General features: G+C 40.6%; 1 protein-coding gene across 1 annotated transcript in view; it reads left to right on the top strand.

Annotated features, from left to right (window-relative positions):
• The first annotated feature begins 4,067 nt into the window (after positions 1-4,067).
• The window catches only part of dock3 (dedicator of cytokinesis 3), a 51,176-nt gene continuing 38,024 nt past the window's right edge, over positions 4,068-17,219 (top strand). Inside the window, exons 1-4 of the mRNA XM_013912784.1 lie at positions 4,068-4,756; positions 11,333-11,416; positions 12,639-12,679; positions 14,541-14,596. Coding sequence (XP_013768238.1) covers positions 4,720-4,756; positions 11,333-11,416; positions 12,639-12,679; positions 14,541-14,596 — 218 coding nt within the window. The 5' untranslated portion in view covers positions 4,068-4,719. The remainder of the gene's footprint in view (positions 4,757-11,332; positions 11,417-12,638; positions 12,680-14,540; positions 14,597-17,219) is intronic.

Genomic DNA, 17,219 nt, shown 5'->3' with positions numbered 1-17,219 from the left:
TATAGGGTTGGTGTGATGGAAGGGGATACTAAAGATGGAGTGAGATTGCCGTGGAGACTAGTGATGTGCGGATCGATACTGAAATATCGATTTCTCCGATACCAGTCATTTATGTTCTAGAATCGATTCTCGCATTAAAATATCGATATTTTAGTAATTTAGGGTAAATTTGTAGTTTATCATTAACAGGAACACAGTGGAAATAACCTATATCCTTCAGATTGTCTACAATTGGAAGGAACTACTTCCTCTTCCACCTTTCATAGTCATGTGCGAAATATGGCTGTATAAATGTGTCGCAGCCCCTAGGCGTGCACACTCACAACAATGGCTGATCGTAAATGGAGTTATGTGCGGACGTGTTTTACATCCACAAACAGCCGAGACGTGGTTTGCGATACATGAATATCCTGAGTATTACTGGATCGGAAAGGAAATCAGTGGTATCGCACATCACTAGTGGAGACCCCTAAGGTTAGCAAATGAAAGAAGTACATGAAGAATATGACCACCTGAATAGTTTTTGGGCTTGTTTACATCTATGACTGACCTAATGTTGCCATTTTATTTCAGGTTCCTCTGTTGAACTCTGTTCTTTTGCAGAATAGGTCTTGCTCTCAATGAGAAGATCATATAAAGATTACAAGAACAATTTAATGATTAAATACTTCCACATTAAAGTTAAACTGGACATATCTATTATACCGATTTCCATTTCCAGCTCTATACTTTACTAGAGAAGTTTATCTCCACTTCTTTAAAGCCAGCTCCTTTCTGATTGGTTGCTCTTCACAAACAAAAGGTTTGAAGAATAAGCGGTTCAGCCTACTGTGCTCACCACCAAATATTTGCGCCTCAGGTTACCATGTTAGGAACAGCCACTCTGACTTCATATAGACCAAGAGTAGAAAAGAAACCGAAAAACTCAGCGTTTAAGGCAGTCTGAAGCGTGAGTTTATTTTCACATATGCTGACCTCAATATTAAAAACTTTGGCCAAGTTTAATATGAGCATTAACTTTTAGAACAGTTGGACGACCCCTAGGTGATCACAGTACTGAGTCTGTCTGTTCTGTATTGTGCTGTGCTTTGTCTTGCAGGAGCTAATGGGAGGGTAATTAGCCTTATGAGCTACACCTGGGCCCAGTGAGTTTGGCTGTAGAAGTTCCCTCCTCCCCGCAGTCACACTCTGACTCTGACCAGCTCAGCTGCACCACGATCTTAGGGCTCTTTTTTCTTTTCACTGCCTCTCATTTATACATATGTTACACTAACTTGCTTATTTAATTTACTGATCTTTTTTCTTAGTACATTTGTTTTTCCTGACTTGTCTTTATCCCTCTCATTCCTTCTCACACCGGCTGTGATGCAGTATATACTGTACATGACACGAAATAAGGAAAGCCATTGCAGATCCACTTCAAAGTTATTGTGATTTGGGTTTTAATGTGGGATGGGAAAAAAACTACACCAGATCCATTTATGGTTATGCTGTACATTAGATCCATATGAATAATCACATCTTTATTTATGTGACATCCCTTGTAGTGTTTCTCGATTAGGTGACTTTCCTCAGAGCTCTTCACTGGTGTGCATTCAGAAATTTGCCACTAAACGTTTTCCTGTGGCCTCCCCCACAGCTAATAATAGAACACATTAATATAGTCACCAGAAACACATTACAATGGATCAAATAAGTATCCTAAAATGTGTGTGCGCCTGCACAGGCACATGCGTTTCCATGTGCTTCCAAGGCAGATTAGTTGTACCGGGGAGCATAAAGTGCATGATTGTGAGGAGTGTAAAGACATACAAATGTGCGTGCATGTGTGTGTTGCTGTGAAAGCAGATGATGGATGAGATGGTAGCACATGCTTCTTATTACCTCCTCTGCTGCCTCTTATTGTCTGCTGGTTTTGGGAGTGCTGAAACAGATAGCAGCTCTCACCGTATCAGTCAGTCCACGTTTGCAGTGGACCCGTGGCTCGTCCTCGCAGTGCTGCTGCATCTGAAGGAGCTACATATTACTGCCTAAATGAAAGAGTAAAACACGGTGTTTAAGCCATTTCTCAGATCTAGCATTACATAAAACGTCCTTTTTTTTTTAACCATTTGCATGCATTACTGTCCGTTGAACATGTTTTTTGCTGAGTTTATTTCCTTAAATGTTTATTAGCTGGGATGCATATTTGGCTTACAAAATGCCCCGCACTCCTGCAGCTTTATGTATGTGATTGGAACACCGCCCACAGTGTTCCACTTGAAGTAATAGACAGATGGGAGTCAGTCACAGCATCGCTATGATGGAGAGAAATTACCCTGCTGAATGCTGCCCTCCCTCCCACACTACATCAAACTCACTGGACGCTCAATATTCACCAAATCACTCTATTTTTCTAGTCATGACTGCCTTGTCTATAGGACAAGACAGCTTAATGCACTGAAATGACCACATGTGATTTGAGCAGTGGCTGAGATACTGTATGACAAATTTTATGAGTCGCCGCTGCACATTCATCTGATTTCAAACATCAGTTCTCTGGTTGTGTATTATTTTCCTGCATATATGAGAACATTTCAATCAATGTCGGTCTGCTCGGTGGATGAAAAGCAAATATTTCGAGAAAAAGCATTGATGGAGTTCTAGGATGAATGCATTTGCTGGCATTAGGTTGCAGGGATTTTGTTGACTGCACTCAGGTTAAAAACTTGCTTTCATTCATTCTGAAATAATTGTCAGGTCAACCAGCATCGTTGTTGTGCTTTATACCTCATGAACAAACTCCACGGCCTTGAAGTTTCACAGAAAACTGATGTTCATAGAGTTACTCATTACCCCACACAGCATTTTAAAAGCAGTGAGTCATACTGTGACACCCAGTGTTTCAGCTAAATTCACTGCATCATATACATGTCCCTAAAATCCAAATTAATGGGCTTACAGTCGAGCTGTTTGCTCTAAAAGCTGTTTAAATCTACACGGCTGAGTGTTGATCACATTCATTTGTTAAAGAGCTATGGTTTTGGCAACCTGAAGGAAAATTACTGTGTGGCCTGGGTATTTTATATTATTTGCACACGTACATGCTTTGACTTATTTAAATGTGAGGGGTTTTTTAGGCCTTGAGGATATTAATGGGCAAATATATCGTTAATGACTACAGATGGCTGGTCCTCTGTAAGTCTTGTTCTGCCAGAGGCTTCTTCCTGTTAAAAGGGAGTTTTTCATTCCCACTGTCACCAAAGCACATGCTTGCACTTGGAACATTTGATTGTTGTCTTTTTCTCTGTATTATTGTAGGGGCTTTACCTTGGGGCGACCATTGTTGTGATTTGGTGCTATATAAATAAAACTGAACTGAATTGAACTGGATTACTAGTTTTTTCCCAGCAGCCCGGAAGCTTTGAAACATAATTTGAACATCCAGGTGTGAAAATGAAAATGCAACTGAACACTTAAACTGCTAATATTCAGTCCTGGGAATTTATTTCAACAATGTGTGGACTGGAAAAAGAAGAAAAGCACAAACTGCTCTCGAGTGCAGCAGTCTTAAGTCTATGTCCAAAATTAAGTCTCTACTAATGTCCAGTAATCTTTGATTTTATAATCCACGCTTGTGAATAAATAATGGAAAGTCAAATATCAGACCGTGAAAGCCATCCATAAACCAGACAGAGGTGTTGGGATGCAGGTCATTTGGGAAACCCAGCTTGCCAAACCCATCAGTCAAATTCAAAGGATCAAAGTTCCATCTCTCCTCTGTGGGAGCATGACTGCACTATGACAAAGCATCGCGGGTAGTGGGTCCGTTTCTTTGAAATGACTCAACCAGGAGGTACTTCCCCACACGGTCAGGCCTGATGTGCATCACTGGGAGCTTTTCTTTATGCCCAACAGCTCCACTAAAATAAAACATTCACACACACACATACACACACAAAGAGAGGCAGACTGCCAGCCAGTCAGCATGAGCGTCCTAGCAGGAGAAAATGCAGTTTGTGTTTTTGATGGATGAAAGTACCATACAGAGAGAGAGAGAGAGAGAGAGATCGTGCATATATTTGCAAATGCTTGACACATCAGTGTTGACAAAACAAGTCATGTGACGACCGCGAAGATGGCGCAGCTTAGGGTATATTGCAGTTTTCTCAGTATTTTCTTGCACCAACTCGGCAGTTTGGACCGGTGATCAAATATCGCGACCTATTACCTACTAATTATCGAGCGATCCCGCGCGTTCACGCTGGGTAGCCCTCTGTGGACGAGACAGACTTGAGCGGATGAAATCCGAGGAAAGAAGAGAAGCACAAAGAAAATAAATAAATAAGCTTCGAGGAAAACGAATCTCTCCGTTCCAGCTGAAATGCGTCTGCAATAAAAAAAAAAAAAGAGAGAAAAAATTTCTTTTGTGGAGAACAAAAAACCGCTCACCGCGCGCGCGTGCGTATATGCGTGTGTGCGTTACATTAGGTGGACACCGAGACTGCATCAGGCTAGAGACACACGCCGGGACATAATAGAGCTGAGACATCGAGGCTTTGATGGTCCTTCCTCCCCCCTTCTACACACGAACGTCAGGATACTGATTCCGGTCGAGACATGTAGTCCCATGTATCAGCAACCAGGATAATTTGTAGCCTTGAGCTCTCATTTTTAGCAGCATCATCTCACGATATCGACATAATGTGGCTTGCTCTACCGAAGGGAAAATAACCAAATATGTGGATACCTACTGAAGAGGAGAAAATCGGAGTTGGTGAGTCGACAACACCTTTTTCATGCTAATTAACGATGCTTGGTTTCTAGTTTTGTTGTCTGTTTTTTTTTTAACTTGACTTTATTCATTCAGCCTCTCGATGACAGTTTTTACAAGAGAAAACACCCAAATTTTGTTCTTCGAAATCCCGCATTGGCTATGCAGCCTGATTTCCCCCCCATACTATTAAGCCCATTACATCAAATGAAAAACACAGACTTATAATGGCTGATATACACGCACAGTGCCTGCATAGAGAGGGGAAATTGCGTGGGATGATACAGCCTACAACCAGCCACCTTAAAGATGCCATCACGGTCTTTACACAACCGCAGGCGGCCCGTTAAATGCGCTCCCAGTCTTTAGTTTGGTGGTTTTATTCACACATATATAAAAATGCGTCAATGTAGCGGTTTAGCCTTTTCTTCTTCCGAGCGCGTGTAATGGGGGGAGGGCGCAATTTGTTTTGAAACCACGAGGGGGCATCGTGACTGCGTCCCTCCAACAGGTGTAGGCTGGAGTGAAGCTGAAGTCTACCTGTAGACAAAAAAACAAACAAACAAACAAAAAAACCCACAACCCCCCCCCAAAACAATAAAACAACAACTGACGTGCTTGGTGCCGCAGCAGCAGGGACTGCAAAGTACCACTCTTTATTTTTTGTGTGTGTGTGTGTGTGTGTGCGCGTGTACTTTGATCCCGACTGTGTAAATGTGTGAGCAGCATCCTGGGCTCATGACAACATTTTATGGAGAACAAAAGCGAGCTGTACACGATTTAATAACCAGTGGATGCAAAAAATGCCGTCACAAGATCCCGGAAGGTGTTTATAAATTGACTGTTGAGTCCCGAAGTGACTATAGCGAGAATACACTACAGAGGGTTTTCATTAGGGGAATGAGTCATGTCCAGATGCTCTGCTGCTTCTTATACTTGTAGGGCTACTCGTACTGAGTCGCACATGATACACACGCCCACACATATACACTTTTTTTTGGAGGCATTGCGTTGGTCATGATGGTTTCAGAAAGACCGCAGGCGGAGAACCCCAAGCGGCAGCCCTACCATAACATCACCACTTCCAGCTGCTGCATCTAATCGTCCCCGTGTTCTTCCATCCTTCCGTCCATCGCAGAAATCACTGCAGTACTTTTCCAAGCGCAAACATCTAGGGGTGGGGGGTGTTTTAACAGGGGAGGAGAAGGTAGTTTTGTGTTGGTGGTGGGGGGGTGGAAGCAACAGTTCGGCGCAGCCAACGCGCCAGTCAGTGCGGAGTGACCTGGCGCTGTCCGTGGTGCTGGAATCTGGAGATGACGCTGTCCACGGTGCTGAAATGCGGGGAAGCAGAGCCGCCGTGTACCTACTCGGTACACACTGTACCTTGTGAAAGCTGAACACATCACTCCGGTGAATATCCCCCTTCTGCCTCAGACAACATGCTGGCTCGCGAGGTTCAGTATTTCTCCGGCATCACTGCAGATGAAGCCCACGCTGCTGAACTGTTGCGATAAATGGTAATACAGCCCCAAAAGCCTGCTATCAGTCCCTCTCCTGCCTCATCTGTGGTGTTAGTGGCACCATTTTGCATTTTCCCCCTATCTTCTTGCCTTATTATGTCACTGCGTGTAATATTTTCTCATATTACCCAAATTACCATGCGCAGATATGAAACAGAGATGTGGTCCGTCAGCAGCCAACCGGGCCTTTCTTTTTTCTGTTATCTTCACAGGCTCCATTTAAAAGGAGGCAGCTGAAGACCCCTCATGAAACGTTAATGGCTTTCTTACAATCCTGGCCTCCGCATTGTTTGGTTTTTGTTTGTGTTTATGTCGGAAATTTTTGTTTCTATATCTGCTAGTGCTGTTTACCCTAACTTTAAAATGGCCAGTGTAGTTTATCCTAATGCACAGTTACGTTTATAATAATTTGCCTTGTTTTTCAGATAGGAATTAGTTCTCAGTTTGTCAAAAGTAGCTAAAAATACAAGCCATTATGCTAAAACATTGTGATATAACATAACTCTGAGGATGCCAGGAGTTAAAAATAACACAATAACATAATATTGAAATGATTACTGTTAAATCACAAGCCTAAAATTAGTTTTCTTGAAATCTTTTCTTCCTACAAGCTGAAAATGTTCCTTTTTCTTGTGCACAAATGAGTCACTGATGGATTTTTCTCATATAGGCAGCAATATTCCTTTACATTTTAATTGGAAAGAGCTCAGACTGCAAGTCAGTACCTGCCCACATGAGAAATGAATCAGATGTCTTCATCTGTGGCTACATGGATGTGGCTCAGATGCAAAGCACCAAATAATCAAGCAGTCAAGGCCGTCGTCTGAAACAGACAAGTTTAGGATAAAATGTTTTCATGACAGAATAAAAGACAGAGATAATGTTCAGCTGACAGTGGGATTACAGACATTCGCCCAAAGTAGCATTTCTCCAGTTTCATCCATCCTTCCTATATCTGCAGTGGAAAGTTTAGCAAGCTCGTTTCATCACGGCCACAGGATCAGCTTATCATTATTACGTTTCCTGTCTTGTCGCTTTGCTAACTTGTCACTAGCAATAAAACAATAAAAATAGATAGTGTTAATGGTGTGACAGTCGTGTACACAGGAATTTAAAAGTTACACACACTCCTGCAGTTGGGTGGCATGGCTAGATTTCTGGGACACTAATTTGGAAGCAGATATAGTGAAATGCTCCTCTGCCTCTGTGGCAGAAATCGCTTGGTTGGCAAGACTTCGGTGCAGTAATGTGTCTCAGCAAGTGAGTGTGCATTCAAGTCGTGCTGAACTCCATGACTCAGTGGGCGAAGCCCAAAGACCATTGTGTAATTTTTAACTTACCAGAGATCTGGGACAGGACTATTCAATCCAGGAAAGCAGGACTTCCATAGTGTGCATACGTTCTACCTGTTATGGCTCACTGGAACTAAAAGGCAAAAGGAAACACATGTAAATAAGTTCACGCCATCACTGCAGCATAGATGAGCACAGTGTCCTCTTTGATAAAGCATTTCTCACTACAGTGGTGCCATTAGCACTCAGTTGTTTGAAAATACAGCAGACAATTTATAATCCATAACAGTGTTTACTGTTGTACTGGCAGGTTTTTGATGGCATTACCACCTTCTCTGCAGAATATTTCTCCCCTGCAGGCCATCATGCAGTTAGGCACTGTATGTGTCTATCACTACTTCTCAAGCAAGGCCATATGGCTCTGTTTAAAATGTCACTCTATTACATATAGCAGTGAAACATTTTTCAGCACATGACAGCAACAGTCAGTGTTTACACTGGAAGCAATACAAGCATCTCCTTCGTCTGTTGTACAAAGGGAGAATTGATTTTATTTCAGAGATAGACATGTCTCAGGAGTAACAGGAAAGAGAAGGGTAGACAAGGAAAACAGGTCAAAGATGAGACTTAAACAAACACACAATAGACTGATGCTAAACAAGCGTGTAGAGTAAAATATTTTTATGGACGGAGTGCATATCCTGTCATCTCAGCTAGTAATGTCACTGATAGCAGATAAACTCTAAATGTGACTTACTGTTTTTTAACGCAAATGGACAAGCAAACAGCATCACCGAGAAACGAATAAATTCTAAACACAGCATCCATATTTCTGGAATGTGCCAATTTCACATAAAAATATCTGTTGATATTTAACTTTTAATCATTGTTTCTACTGTTTCTATTGCATTGTTTCACAGCACGTTTTTCTTTCACGTTTAATGGTCTGTTAATGTTTAGTCATTTTTATCATAATTCTCGGTTTTCTACACAACTAGTAGAAATGGATTTGGGTATTTTAACCTCCCTGAAGTTTCAGACTCAGTGGAAAATTGTTCATTTAATGTGTGTAAACTTATTCAGTGTATTACAATGAATTTAAAACAGCAAGAGTTAAATACGTTTGCTTTAAAAGAGTCTATCCTTTCTTTTAATCTGGATTTACACCTCTTCATTAGTATTGGTGTTTGCTTAGCTGATCCAAATCTGATACGTGACAAACGCTTTGACTTCGGCAAAGTGTTTGTGGTGCTACAATTCTCTCTTTTAACACTGTGGAGATGTGGATGGGTTGGAAGTTTGGGGTTCTCAATTGCCACATTTATCTGCAATCATTGCTTGAAAGACCCTTTTACACTTCATCACTACAGGATTGAGTCAAGGGGGACTTTGGTGTTCACTCATGCAGTCAGCTTACTATTTCAAAAACCACGCTGAGTCTGTTCCCACATTTTCTGATTATATTAGCCTTTTTCCTACACACCATTGGTGACAGCACTGCTGGTGAAAAGAAGTGAGTTAGAAAGTAATGGCCCGACAGAGGAAAAGTGTGAGCGAGTCTCACGATTCTCACGATGGCGTGATTCACATTCTCCAATTTGAGTCTACTCCCCCTCGGTGATTCTCTGTAGTAGGTGACCAGTGTGATGCTTGACGGCTATAACGCTGGAACGTTTCGCATAAGATAATCCAAGGATTGTGCCTCTTTTGTCACATGTGAGGTGTTTATGATGAAGGCTGAGTGCTGTCATAGAAACCCAACTGCAGCTTGTCTTCATTCTCTGTGCCAACACAGAATACTGAACTCTTAAAAGCTTTGAGTTTGTATTTTCGCCTGTTGATGCAATACAGTAAGCATGTACGTTTGTCTGTGCGGTTCTCTTTCTAACTTAGATTGAATTCATTATTCTGGAAAATTGCTGCGCTTACACTTTCTGAAAGAATGATAAAGCCATGAGCTCATTTTCACTCATTTGCTGCTGATTATAAATTATTTATGAAAATCCTTTTTGTGCTTTCACTCAGCTCTGAAAGTCACAACCTAGAAGCTAGACTCCCAAAGCTAAACTTTCAGAAAGATGTGTTTAATAGCTGACAAATAAATGAAACCAGGTGGCTCTTATGGAAGAATCGACATGTATTTATGTCATACATGGAACAATGTAGGTGAGAGGACAGCAGGAGTCTCCTGCTGTGCTCAATCCCCATAATTCCTTCCAATGATTTACTGGTTACACAATAGCAGCCCTCAGATGCCATGTGGATCATGAATTCAACTAAATAGAGGGACAGTCTGGGCTGGTATGCTGTTGCGGAGTGGAAAATGTTTGCTTTTTGCCAACATTTTCTACTCCCTGTCCCGTCATTCCTTCCAACATCCTACGTTCAACATGTCGAAGTCTGAAGCTGAATTTTGTTGGTTATGTTTTGAAGATATGCTAATGCTCCGCAGCTCTTAGGCACAATGAAACAAGTGTGTGTCTGTGTGTTTACACAGCTTGGAGGTTTTGTGAGGGAGGACTTTGAAAATATGAGCCTGCGTTCTGTGCCCAACTCTCTCTAACATGACAATCTCATCTTGTTCTGACGTGGCCTCCGCTGAAGAGTTTTCAGATGCTGTGAGTGCAGGTTTTGCAATTCAAATGAAATCGAGTCCATTAAAGAATAGGACTCTGAAAGAGGAAATACTTAGCCCTGACTGGAGGCAGAACGGAAAAGGTGACAAGGATGCTCTTTGAGTCTGCCCATCTCTCTTCCTAATACATCTGAACTCTAGTGCAATGCAGCATCCATAAGCTTGCCATTTTAAAATGCCCTGATCCTGCAGCAGTTACAGTGAAGAAAGCCCTCCAGTTTGTGATGATCTGTTGCCATAGTTACCCCAGCACAGGAACTGAGCGCTCGCTATCCTCAAACAGGCAACGGAGCTGAGCTCAGGCTCCTCCTTCCCTTCCTCCCCCTCACTGGTTCCCCTGGCTAGTTCATTAGCATAATGATTCACGCCAAACTCTCCTTGAAGGGCCACCATTTGTAGGTTTTTAAAATCATCAGCGGAGTGCCGTCATTATTAAACAAGTTTGTCTTTACTGGGGCTTGTATACTGTTTGTTCCGTGGCTCATGTTGCCGAGCTGCAGTGCTGCAGAGACAAAATCCAGCTCCAGAGCTGATGCAATTTTTAAGGCCTTCACTGTGGCTTCTTCTCCCCAAAGAATAATCATGTCATCAGCGTTTGAGTCAGTGGCTGTTACTGAAGCTGGTACAGCAAAAAAAAAAAGCAGGTGGCATGAAAGATTTCTGCTAATAAGAACTTGTGATAAATCACCGTTTAGCCGTATTACTTAGCAGTTTGTGTGGGCTCTATTTTTGGGATAGTTCAATTAACTTAACATAAGAAAAAATCAGGTCGCTTAAGAATTAATTGCTTATTAAAATGACTACCCACTTCAGGGTGGGAGCTTGTTTACAGTTCGCTAAGCTGTGCTTCCTGTGTGACACTGTGTTTAGATGTTTGCATTAAACAGCTTATTAAAGCGATGCATTGACTGCCCCGATGCAAACCCAAAACACATGCCGTGTGAAGACATGACAGTGAAGAGGGATGTTCCCTGCTCAATCAGAGGCCACAAAGATGAAAGCAAGCATAGATCTTAAATCTGTGATGTGACTTTTGTTAACAGCAGTTACATTAAAAAGTGCTGTATGGCTAAATGCTTTTTCATGACTTGATATCTAATCATTTGATTCGTTTTTTTTTCCTTCTGCACAGTAATCTGCAACTTCCGGTCACCAATATGCCAGGCGTTGGTCCTGGAGATTGGGGAAACTGTACAGATCCTGGAAAAGAGTGAAGGTAAAATCAGCCCGGTCTCTTATGTCAACACTGAATGTATAATGGAGCTTATTCCTTTTCAGTTATCTAAACTAGTTTATTATTACGTGCTTTTATTGGGTTTGCTGTTTACTTTTTAGAATGAGTAATGTCACTACTTTTTGGGCCAAATAAACAAAAAACAAAACACTATCTGATGGTAAGAAAGAAAACAACATTATACTGCCAAAATAAATTTAAAAGAAGATGCTAACTGTCTAAAGGTTGTGAAGCACACTTTACTTTGTCTTTTTATAAAGAGTTGTTTGGTTCCAGACGGATTTCCTGTCTCCCTGAACAATTGTTCTTTTCAAATTAAAAACAGTAAAAATAATAACTCAGAGGCTTATTTTTTAGAGACTGTAGTGACATAGATAACAGGAATTTGACTCATACCATTGATGCGGTTTTAACCCTTAGTCTGGTTAATTGATATGGTAGCTTGATTTTCCACAAAACAGTGAAAACATTTTTCAAAACAGTACAAAAAGCTTCTTATAATACCTTCCAAAAACTCTGGTGCTGACATTTTGAATTTACAGCTATTTCAGTTAGTGCCCTATAAAGGCTTAAATGATAAAAAAGAGTTAGCACCCTGTGTAAATCTTAAAAACACTAGTACTTTTGAACAGACTGACTTGCAAACCATTAACTACGATAACATCGAATGTAAAAACTGTATCATAGCCAGATTATTTCTCTTACTAGTAACAGATTCTGTGACTCTGAAGAAATCTCTTTACATTAAAATGAAAAAGGCTGAAAACCAATATTCAGTGACTCCAAATCTGTCATTGGAAAACATTCAATACACCGTGAAAACCAATAAACTGTCTCAGTTTGTAAACTGGCATGTTAGCTTTTAAATGATTCACAAATCTCTGCATTTTGTTCTTATTTACATTAAACACCTTATTACCATTTTTTGAAAGACGGTTGTATAACTGATATTGTTTGAGTCTACAAAGCATATAATGCTGAGCTAGCCTGATAGTTTAGATATTATTGTCATAGATTTGTTTATTTCATGTAATTACATTGACTATTTAGTATCCAGACCATGAGTTAAAACATTTCACTTTGAAACTCTTCAAACCAATGGAGACACAGCAGAATGGAGACTTGAAAGATTAAGATTTTATTATATTATTGTTATTTTTTGTGAGGGTGAACCTTTCTCATGTGAATTTCCCTCTTTCATTAGGCTGGTACAGAGGGTTCTCTACCAAGAAGCCTTCTATCAAGGTAATTACAGCATCTTTAATCACTTTTAATAGTGTGATAATTTCCATACTTTCACTATTCTGCATTGAAATGAGGTCAGCATAAGGCATTGTAAGACTCATATTTTTATTTGCATGCAAAGGCAAAAAGACACTGTTAGCAGTCGATGTGTTATATCTCTGCAAGTGTGGGCTCCTTTAATAATTCAGCACTTTTCAAAGACTGCAGACTAGTAAAGTTAAGATTATAGCAGACAAATCAAGTGTCATGAACACGTTTATAAAAATGGCTGCCCTGCAATAGAATGTGAGCTCCACACGAAGCTTTTATCAAAGCCTTAATCGCTTTTTTGTGAATGATAATGCGATATGAGAGATGTGCACCACCAGAAATAACCGTGTCTAGACAACAAAGACCTTAATGGCTGATGAACTTATCGAATATGGCTTTGATTTGACAAAAATAGAAGATTCCTGACCTGTATTTTCCAGAGGTGCTTTTAAAAAGACACATTTTAACCAAGATGTTCTGACTTTATGGTGCAGATATATGACAGCTTTAACGTTTTATTCACAAATAAAGAATATATGATGACGACAAAAAAAGAAAAAGTGCAATAGAGATATGTTCTATGCATATGCTGTGCTGTAGTAAAATATGTACCGCTTCTGGCTTCCATGAGCAGAATTCTGTGGACGATTCAAATTGTTTTTTCCTTTCAACCAGCAGATGGTGCAGTTATTAACCTCATTTTACCAAAACAAGCTATTTAAAAAATACTAATAACTTCAGTTTAATTCTAATCCATATCACAGATAGTTTACACGGGAGAAGTGCAAATAGAAAGAAAGTTCAGCTGAAAGGCGAGACGGAGAGGCCAAATCTAAAAGTCTTAGTTCTCTGTTTAGAGTCTGTTCATGCGGCGTCATTATTAAGATAAATCCTCTGCTATGTGCTCAGTGGGAAGAGGCTGTAGATGCACCACAGTTAGCGCCATCACAGCTGAGAGAGATCAATAGCTGCACTAATTCAATACTACATGGTTAACATATATCTGCCTCACCACAGCACAGCAGTGTGGAAACTCATTGTGCTAACAGCAGATATCTAAATGTTGCCTAAATGTTGCATGTTCATAATAAAAGCAATGCCATCAGAAGCAAAATACCAAATCTGCTGTTAGAAAGATAAAAGCTGAGGGTAATTTTTGCAATTCATTGTGTCTCAGTTTGCTTAAAAATGAAGTGTCAGAAGCTTAAGTAATATGCAGTGTTGCTGGAGTGTTTTAAAGAAAACACAAATGCTGTCCAGTCCTGGTAAATGTAGGTGTTAGTGGCTACATGCTGTCCTTCTCTACTCTCATCAGCTATTTACAGTTCTTACTAACACCCCTCCATTTTGTTATGTACTCCGCTGCCCACGTTCATTCGCCCCCATACTCTCTCCGAGCTGAGAGAATTACTTGTGCTCACTCTGGCCAATTCTTCACATCTGGTAGATTAGAATAAGAAATATGAACTGCAAGGGTGGCAGCCAGCACCACTCAGTCTCTCGTGCCCTTCTGCCGCTAAGCCAACACACAATAGGTATCCTGCACTTTGCTCTGCCTCCTGTCTCTGCACCTTATTACAGGAATTCTAAACACACAGCAGAAAATGTAAAAATACATGTAAAGCAATTGTTACACTTCTCTCAGCATATAATGTTTTGCCAGCAACAAAATGAATTAAAAAAATGTCCAGTTGCTGCAGCTAACACGGTTTAGGATAGACTACCTAATAACACAAACATAACACAATAGGTTTGGTCACATGGTGCTGGAGAATTAGACATGTAATCCTGTCACACCCAATAACATCGTTGCTTTGTCCTCCATCCACAGGGTATTTTCCCAGTCAGCTATGTCCACTTGAAGAAATCTACAGTGACAAACAGAGGGTAAGCTGTATGATTGAGTGTTTTTATTCAAGCATGTGCAGCATCCTAAGTAGAGCACAGAATGTCAGTCTCAAATCTGATTTTCAAACTGCACCACAGGGTGTCCACTCTAGCTGATAGCATTCTTGTCCCAAAATAGGAACTCATCAGGACGACTTTCCCTTGCAAATGAAACAGAATGAAGCATTTTAACTGATATCAGAAACATAACTTTACTTTATGTAAAGGCCGTAAATATCTCAGCTGGAGACATTTCTCTGAGATTTTGATCCATGTTGACATGATAGCGTCACGCACTTAATGGAGATTTTTCAGCTGCACACCCATGATGTGCATCTCCTGTTTCACCACCTCTCTGCTTGATTGAGGTTTGGTGACTGTGGAGGTCATTTGAGTACAGTGAACTCAATCTCAGTTTAAGAAAATGGTTGTAGATTATTTGAACTTGACATGACACGTTATCCTGCTGGATCAGCCATCAGAAGATGGCTGCACTATGGGTGTGGAAGGCAAAAAGGTAACAAAGTATCTCAGGTGTTATGTGACATTTAAACGTTACTCAGCTTGGTACTGAGGTGTACCAAGAGAATATACCCATGACCATAACGCCCCCAACAACAACCTGAGTTGTTGATACAAGGTACAACATGCTTTCACATATTTAGGTGATCTGAACATCACAGCAGAAATAATTCAACAGACCAGGCAACAGTTTTCCAATGATGTCCAATTTTGGTGCGCCTGTGCAAATTGCAGCTTCAGTTTCCTGTTCCTAGCTGACAGGAGTGGCACCCGATGTGGTGTTCTTCTTCTGCTGTAACCTATTTGCTTCAACGTGTGATGTGTTGTGCATTCGAGAGATGCTCTTCTGCTTTGGTTGTAACACAAGTGATTATGTGAGTTACTGTTGCCTTCCTATCAGCTCCAAGCAGTCTGGCCATTCGCCTCTGACCTCTGGCATCCACCAGGCATTTTCTCCCAGAAAACTGCCATATTTGATCTTTTTCAGATCATTCTCTGTAAACCTCAGAGATGGGTGTTTGGGAAAGTTGCAGTAGATCAGCACTTTCTGGAATACTCAGAGCGGCCTGTCTAGCACCAACAGCCATGTCACATGGAAAGCCACTTAAATCCCCTTTTGCCCATTCTTCATCTTGACCATGTCTATATGTCTAAATGCATTATGTTGATACCATTGGCTTAACAAGGAGTTAATACAGGCATAACACAAGTGAGCGTATTTTCCTGATCAACTCTTTTAGAAAAGCAGACATGTTTGTGACAAAAGTAGAACTGATGTGGTTGTCTTAAGTACTTTTTATGCATTTTTTTTCACAGCCAGCAGAGGTTAGAAATAAAGCAATGCCACATATTTCCCAAATCAAAGTTTAGCAACATTTCACTGAGTGTACATCAATAGTAGTGCAGTGTTTTGCATATTTTCCCTGAGCTGTTAAATAAATGTGATCAAATCACACCCAAACAGTCCTGTTAAGCAAGATTAGCGGAGCTAAATTATACATCTTGTAATAGCACAGGCCCTCGAGGCCCTCGAGCCCCTCAAGACACGAATGCTGTAAACCATTTTAAGATACCCAGACCACAGCTATATTGTTAGCAACAGCTGCAGTTGCAAAAAAGTTCCCTACTTTGTAATTAGGATGCATACATATCAAACTATAAAAGCATAACTATTTCTTCCCTTTGCTGTTTGCTTGTCTTTGCACGTGATCTTGAATCCCTGCACAATTTTCACTGTAAGAGTCCAATTGATAGTCCAATTTAGTCTTTTTATTAACAGCGGGTGGCTTAACGGAGTTGATCTGCTAGTAAATAAAACTAATTATGTTTTTTGGACTGTTTTGTGGCATAATTGGATTTATAGAGTTTTCTCCATCAGTAAGAGATAAAGTGTATTGTTTTGGAAACTATCACTATGATAATTATGGTGCTTTTTACTCTCATTCAGCCTAATTTGGAGCATTTCTAAAGGTATGCATAGCGTGTCAGAGACTGACATATTTATATTGGCAAGCCCTTCTGCCAGCGTCAATCCCAAAAGCTTCACTAAAATTAGGGTGAAGGAACACCTTTTGCATAAAAGAAACATGTCATCATGTGTAAATGACCTTTTTATGTTTAAGTTGACACAGTTAAAGTAAAATCCTTTGCAGTACTGAGAATTTCATTTAGAAGGGCGTGTGCTGCTCGAAATACACTGCCAATGATGTTATGTACAACTTCAGCAGCAGTGATCCATCACCATCAAAATCAGGCCTTTATTGAGACATACTGCTGGATGACAAGAGGGTGATATGTTTGTTTTTACTGGTCAGATCTATTGGCGCTGATAGAGTTGATGGAGCTTTCTTTCTCTCATTACACAGCCAGTGTGATACTGATTAATCAACTGATCAATGTCAGTGGATGCAGATCCCTCCCTCCTTTGCCATCTAATTTTGCTTCACCACTGATTAGTGACAATGCCATCGTCTGGAGAATTACCACCTGACAGCTGCTGACATGCACACACACACACACACACACGCACACACACACACACACACACACACACACACACACACACACACACACACACACTGCAGTCCTCTACATGCATCTG

Source organism: Pundamilia nyererei, unplaced genomic scaffold (genome assembly GCF_000239375.1).
Source record: "Pundamilia nyererei isolate P.nyererei 1_Seehausen unplaced genomic scaffold, PunNye1.0 scaffold00100, whole genome shotgun sequence".
Classification (NCBI taxonomy): domain Eukaryota; kingdom Metazoa; phylum Chordata; class Actinopteri; order Cichliformes; family Cichlidae; genus Pundamilia; species Pundamilia nyererei.
Note: the sequence above shows the minus strand (reverse complement) of the source record. Positions and strands in the feature narration are given on the sequence as shown.